We start from the raw sequence: 7500 nt of genomic DNA on the forward strand, positions 1-7500 counted from the left end.
CAAGTAACAGCACAGTAGAAAATGCATCATCATAAAAAAGGTCGTAACGAACGAGTGTGTTTGGACCACTATATATATTCACACGTAAACAACATGCAGCTTGTGAATGCTGCATTTTCATTACAAGTGGATGTGGTAAATATACAGAAATGTGATGTAGATTTATTATATTTGAAAGAAATCGCCTTAGCTTTATTACGGGTTTATGTTAGGATATGAAAAATACATATTTGTTTTACATTTAATCGTATTTTGTATATATATTTAAGAATAAATAATGTAATTAGATATAACATACCACACTCTATGGTACAACATTCACACAAATAAAGTATTAGCGTTAAAATTTTCACTTTTACATAACCTTGATATAGCGGTCACTATTTACATTCGCCGTCTGCACTGTTGGGACGAAATCTAACAAAGATATATATACTATACTACCTTGGACAGCTTTTGTGTGTAAGAATCTGTATAAAAAAATGCAGTATTTTACAAACATTTTTAATTCACACGAGATGCATATAGCTTTACTTCCTGTGTCTTGTTTTGATGAAGTATCAGAGCCACAAGAAAACTAATATATTTCTTGTGAATATGATACATTACACCTGTGTATAGTTGAAATAGGTTTTTATATAAAGTAAATCTCCACAGAAGTGTAGATAATCGCGAGTGTAAAAGACGTTATCAATACGTAAAATATTATTATGAAAAATAATTTTTTATCACTTCAGTCTAAGAATCTACAATTTCGATGATTCTGTAGCCCCTGTTCTTCTCCTTTAAACTATCGTTAGTAAATTATAATAAGTCCAATCTCAGGAAAAGAGAGTGAGAGTGAGAGAGAGAGTGAGAGAGAGAGAGAGAGAGAGAGAGAGAGAGTGTGAGTGTGAGTGTGAGTGTGAGTGTGAGTGTGAGTGTGAGTGTGAGTGTGAGTGTGAGTGTGAGTGTGAGTGTGAGTGTGAGTGTGAGTGTGAGTGTGTGAGTGTGTGAGTGTGTGAGTGTGTGAGTGTGTGAGTGTGTGAGTGTGTGAGTGTGTGAGTGTGTGAGTGTGTGAGTGTGTGAGAGTGTGAGAGAGAGAGAGAGAAAACTAGCAATGCCCCACAAACCCTGGAAGTACTCTTATTCTTTTTTAATCTTAATCACCAGACCCTTAATTCTTGTGATTACGTGTGTCTGGATTTTTAAAGATTATGGTTAATCTTTATGGTTTGGATGCACTAAGCAAGGGCAAATTAAAGAGGATATTCTTGTTGAGGACTAAAAGTTACCGTCACTGGTAAAATAAATAATCTGCAGACACAAACAATAGTGCCACAAATAAAGGAAAAAGAACATGGAAAAGACCGCTCACAGCCTAAGTCCACTTGCACACCCAGTCACAGCAACTAGATCCCTTTAATTAAAGAATTACCAATATTATATGCAATGCGTTTATGATTTTTTAAAATTGAAATTGGCCACCTTCAATATGCCAGTTTTGCCTCTCCTGAAATTGTATGCACTCTATATATATTTAGGAAAGGATGAACTTGTCAACCTCCCTGGTTATTTTATCATCAAATCTCTATCTTGCCAGAGTTAACATGAAGAGACTTAGTTATATTTGCCAAAACATGGAGAGGCCATAGCATCTCATCATCCACTCCCTCTGTAAATAAATATCATAAAAATATACAAAAATCTCTAAAGCGTTATAGACTACTGTAGTTTTACAGATGGAGGGGTGAGCTTATACAACATTACTGGATTTACTAAACCTTTAACCAAGAACCACATACCCCATAGAGTAATTTTGACTGTGGGATTCTACATCCTAATATATACTTTGAGCTCATTTATGGTACTGTTTATTTTATCAAAGGATCTTTTGCAGTAGTATGAATGAAACATCCATAATTCAGTATCACACCAAGACAGGGAATGTGGTGATGTTGATGTTGTTGTTGTTTTTTTTTCACTTCCAGGAATATCCTTTTGTTTGAAACCCTTGACATGTAATTTTATCTAAATCTAGAGATATATATAAGTCAACCTCCACAAATGAAGGGCAAGAGCATAGGCAGTTATTGAAAAGGCTACCTGCAGCAATTTTGCTGGTCCATTGCAAGGACCAGCAAAACTATACCATGTTTGTTTTGGCAATGGAGGACTTCCAGACCTCCCTGGGGATTTATTAATAAAAAGCCAGTCCAAGTTCTATGTTGCTAGAAAAAATGTGTTGGAGGCTTCTTGGTCTGTGCTGAAACACATGTTATTCTTTGAAGAATAACATTGAGTAAATAAAAGTTCTTAGCCATTTTTCCTAGATGTTATCATGTATTATATTTTGTATGATGAAGGAATGAAAGGTAGCATTCAAATGTTTATTTACTTTTTTAGTCTATAAAAATAGTTGTATATCAAAATATGTTTGACATCTATTTATGTTCATGTATTTTATGGATGAGAAGTCTGTACAATAACCAGTAGGAAAGTAAAATATAGACTGAGTTGATTTTTAAGAAGATTTGGTGTATCTAATATATTTGTTTTCAGTATTATTTTGTCAAAATTATGATAACTAATATTTGTCAGGAGAAACATATTTTACATGAAATTTAATTAACTCACTGAATTTAATTAAATTGTGCTTCTTTCATGAGCATATTTTCATTCAGCGATTGGCTGCACAGCATACTTGGTATCCACTATGTTAAAAAGTTGGGATCAAGAATTATGAAAAATATGTAATCCTAATTAGCACTCCGCTTCACTCAACTTCACCTCAAACAAACTACAGGAACATAATTTGAAATAGAAACCCAGTAGATCTCTTAGTATAAGAATTCACCATTTTGATGAAAGGGATATAGAACATTTAGAATCATCTGCTTTCTTTCTCTGAGTTGATACTGGTAACCTACAGAATATATGAGAAAGAGCCCCCCAATCCCTTGCTTCTTGTTGTCGTGGGTGGATTTAGGAGACAGGGATTGAAGCCCAATGTGGGGGATCACACTTACCTTGGTCGTCAGCCCTCACCTCAACTAATTTTGCATGGTCTTTTATTCTTCCCCTTTCCTTTTCCTCTTTTTTATCACCTTGTTCTGTCCACTCATCCTAACTGTTAAACTCATTTTTGCCCTTTTTGTCACAATACTTTATCATAATGCTCCCTACTCCCTTAACTCCTTCCCCTTCTAACAACCTTTACCTTATGCAATGCCCCATCAGCTCCCTGTCTCTACCCTTTTCACAACCATACTACCCTATAGTACTGTTCAACCAGTAACTTTACCCTAAACATTAATTCATTCCTAATCCTTTTTCTTACTTTATTTTACCGTAGCACCATATGACCTTTTATGTCATATGGCACTTCCTTACCTGGGGGCTTTGCTCTCAAGCCTCATTCTATCACTATATTTTGAATACACCACTAATGACCGTAGATGCACCAGAAATTTTTCAATAAATAAATCATGAGAAAGAAATAATCTTTGTTTAGTTACAATTTACCTTTTATTTTAAAATATTTTGCAGGAAGAAATGATACACTCATAGTCAACAATGGCTTGCATCTACATAATTTCCCAGTTGGTTGCCTTTGTGGTGACACTTGCATCAACCTCTCTGGCGTCAACATGTCCGATGGTACAGAAGACCAATGCGCAGGTGGAACGTAGACTTCTCAATGAAGGTTTCCACAGGTAAATAAAATACTGAGAATGTTGGGGGAGTTTTCTTTGAATATATTTCCTGACTCTTATTGTACTTATTATTTTATTAATCATAGGATGGTAGTATTTGATTCATATTATATTTCAAATGTGAATTCACATTAAAATAGAGAGAATGAAATTATACTTGTATTAAAAAAAAAACTGTATTTTTTATGCATTTTATTTTCTTCACTTACAGAGATCTTGAGACAACTGTGTTCATTTCATCTCCAGAAGACTTGCAGTCTTGCATAGTTCTCATCAAAGACATCTTCCCATCAGGGGCATATGTTGACCCAAATCAACTTCGATTTAATAAAGCATTTGGTGGACCAGACTTCCATGTTCCACAGGTATGTACTGATGTAGTTGTGTCTATCTGTTTTATGGAAACAAATTTTATTTTTTAGTATTATTAATTAAGTTTTACTTTGGTTTCTATAGTTTTATTTTTCATTAGGAACAAATATGATCCAATTAGTAAAAAATTAATTGCAAGGATACCACTAATGACACCAGGAGATGAGGTTAGTCTTACAATATGTTTTATATCTTATGGAAATTACTAAGCAGAAATATGGAACCATAAATAGATTGTAAAGAATCTTTGAAAACTGAACAGTTTGATGCAAAGTAAATTTATATAAACCCCTAATACAAATAGTTAAGATATTCAGTAAGTCTGGCAGGGACAGATGTACATTAGTGTGCACCACTCCATGCTTGAGTAATTGTCTGGTTTGCAGTTGTGAGCATGAGAGATCATCCTAGTGATTAGGACAAGGACTCATAATGTGAATAAGCATCTATTGTTATTTGCTTTGACATGAAAGCACATCAACTATTATCAGTGGGTTAAATGTAAATGCATGTATTTGTCCTCTACAGGTCATCAATGTAGAGACACCAGAACACCAATCACCAAGAGTATTTGCATACTTTTTCAAGCGGGCTTTACATATGGAAGATGGACGATGGCTGGTGAACATGACCATTCCTGTTCATTTTCGTTACCACAGGTTTGTTTGTTTCATTTTTTCATAAATGAGAGTGAAGGTATTAGATAGCTATCACTTTTCATATAAGATTTGTGTATAGAATTTAATTTACCTAGTCACAGAACTAAAGTACTTTTTGATTTTTTTTTGAAAATTGCTGTTTGTATTTGTGTCAAATATAAATACCAGCAAAGAAAATAAGTAACAACTGTAAAGAAAAAAAAAATGTAAAAGAATTTCTGCAACTTCAAGACTTGAATAAAATGTATCGAACACTTAAATCCTCTAAATTCTAATATTATGATATGTATATATTATTTACTAATGAGAAATACTCTTCAGAAATATCTAATCTACTGTTACTTTTGTGCATTCATGAAAAGATACATTTCATTTTGAAAAAAAAATGTTTGCTTTTTCATCAGAGCTAGGAGTGGGGCGACTTATCCTCTGGAAGTGCCTGTTCGCCTTCAGCACCCTGCTGTGTTCTTGCAGTGTGAAGAGGCTGGAGGGGAAGTCTGTAGGCCCTTGTTACAACTTGAGCCATGCCCCCCAAGTGGCCCTGAACAGTGTGAATGGCTTCCAGTTCATACATTTAGTGTTAGTATAGTGCTTCTTATTGAGAATTTCTCACTTCTGTAGTCAGTAATCACTTGTTTGTGATGGTAATGCATAAAGATGTCCTTCAGGCAGATATTTTGCACTATTCATCTTTACCATGGTAGTTTTTCCATAACATTCATTGCTTATGTTCTTGCTGTTTTAAATTTATTAGGGGAAAAAAATGGAATGTACAATTTTTTTTTACTGTTATACGTCCTTTGCTTAACATTTTGAAGTAGCTTGGTACATTTTATTTTTAGCTCACAGATGCTGGGATGGCAATAATTCATGCCTTGACCAATGTGTTTTTTTTATTTATAGGTGGCTCCACAAGTGCTTTATCATCAATTGCTAGTCCTATTGATCACACCTATTTTCTCTTTTCCTTGATTTTTAGAAAATGAATATAAATATATATATATATATATATATATATATATGTATATGTATATGTATATATATATAATATAACTTTTTTGTTGTTAATAACATGATAATAATCATAATGTCAGTAATAATAATAACAACATCGATATTAACTCATTCACCCCGGATTTATGTTCTGTCCCCTGTAGTTTTTGGTGAATTTTGTTACATACAGATGGCTCCACTTATGCTCAGCCGGCAAGGAGTCTATCAGTAGGCCCTAGTTTCCGACCCTGATTTTCCCATTCCTTGAATTGGCGGGAAAATGTGTTTTTCTTATTAACCCCTTGCCGACGGATACGACGGGTAGACACGTGCTTTGCCCACTGTTAGTACTTGTTTGACTGTTTATACACATAGATGGCTATACTTGTACTAAGTCACCAATGAGCCAGTTAGGAGTACTGCCCGTCTCGCCCGTTCACCCTTTTCTTTGATTTACGAAATATTTTACATTATCTTATTTTGCTGTTACTAATATTAAAAAACATTATGATAATTATAATGTTTATAATAAAAATAACACCATCGATATCCATAGCACTAGTAAAAAACACGTTTTTCCCGCCAATTCAAATCACGTATGGTCACAAGGTCTATTAATTGACTCCTTTGTGGCTAAGCACTAGCAGAGCCATCTATGAGCAGACATTTCACAAAAAATATAGAAAATGGGCACAGCATTTCCCCCATTTTTTGTTCATTTTCCCCGACGGCATTGGGTTAATACCATTGCTATTGATACTGTTATTATTGTTATTAATGTTATGATTGTTAAATTGTCATTAAAATATTTTAGACAATGAAATGATACAAAAGACCCTTTCCTAAAGTGAAGGAAAAGAGTAAACAGGTGAGATAGGTACAGTGGGCATGGCATGTATTCTTGCCATATGGGGCAAATGGGTTAATGGCATTAGAAAATGTACAAACAAAATTCACAAAAGAAAATTAGAGGGACAGTACATATACCCAGCAGCAGTGATTTAAAAGTGTGCACTTTTTTCTGTGTAGGAATTCTTTGTACCTATTAACTTAGATATAAACAGCATAATAAGTGATCAAGAAGAGCACAGGCTTTCAAGACTTCTGTTTTCATCCTCCATATATATTAACACAAAACCAACAGGCATGGGATGTACATACATGCCCTGCCCACTTTGAGTTTACTTTATTAACTGTTTTTACTTATAAATGATTCCACTTGTACAAAGGCACCAATGGGCCAATTATGAGTACTACTTGTCTCACCTGTTTACCATTTTCCTTGATTTTCTAAAATATTTTATGTTATCCTATATTGCCACTACTAATGCCAATATTATAGTAATTATAATGTCTATAATAAAAATAACACCATTGATATTGATAGCACTGGTAAAAATAGAAAATCCTTTGAGACTAAGCACTAGCAGAGCCATCTATGTGCAGAGACATTTCCAAAGAAATAAAGTATTTTCCCAGAGCCATTGAGTTAAAAGAAATATAAATGATTTGTATATGACATGAAACTCAATATGATACCTCTCTTTCACAACAGACCACAGAGGCAGTTATGGGTCTGATACCAGTTGGTAACACAGACTCCTTGGACACTGTGCTTTTGGCTACTACCTCCATCACTGCAGGGGCTACTCTACTCATCTTGGCTGCACTTACCAAGAATAGAATTCCTCGTAGTTAGGAAGTGTGACTCTACATGACCTAAGCTTTTTCCTGTAAATTAAATTTGAAATACAGAATGTATTTTGTTCTTGTATGCCAAA

The 7500-nt window shown here is 34.2% G+C and overlaps 1 protein-coding gene across 1 annotated transcript in view; it reads left to right on the top strand.

Annotated features, from left to right (window-relative positions):
- Positions 1 to 370: 370 nt before the first annotated feature.
- LOC125027275 (phosphatidylinositol-glycan biosynthesis class X protein-like) overlaps positions 371 to 7500 on the top strand; it is a 7293-nt gene continuing 163 nt past the window's right edge. Inside the window, exons 1-6 of the mRNA XM_047616246.1 lie at positions 371 to 462; positions 3529 to 3695; positions 3907 to 4060; positions 4596 to 4726; positions 5131 to 5305; positions 7275 to 7500. The exon at positions 7275 to 7500 is cut by the window's right edge and continues 163 nt beyond it. Of these exons, the coding sequence (XP_047472202.1) occupies positions 3556 to 3695; positions 3907 to 4060; positions 4596 to 4726; positions 5131 to 5305; positions 7275 to 7418 (744 nt within the window). The 5' untranslated portion in view covers positions 371 to 462; positions 3529 to 3555 and the 3' untranslated portion in view covers positions 7419 to 7500. The remainder of the gene's footprint in view (positions 463 to 3528; positions 3696 to 3906; positions 4061 to 4595; positions 4727 to 5130; positions 5306 to 7274) is intronic.

This window comes from Penaeus chinensis, chromosome 7 (assembly GCF_019202785.1).
Source record: "Penaeus chinensis breed Huanghai No. 1 chromosome 7, ASM1920278v2, whole genome shotgun sequence".
NCBI lineage: Eukaryota > Metazoa > Arthropoda > Malacostraca > Decapoda > Penaeidae > Penaeus > Penaeus chinensis.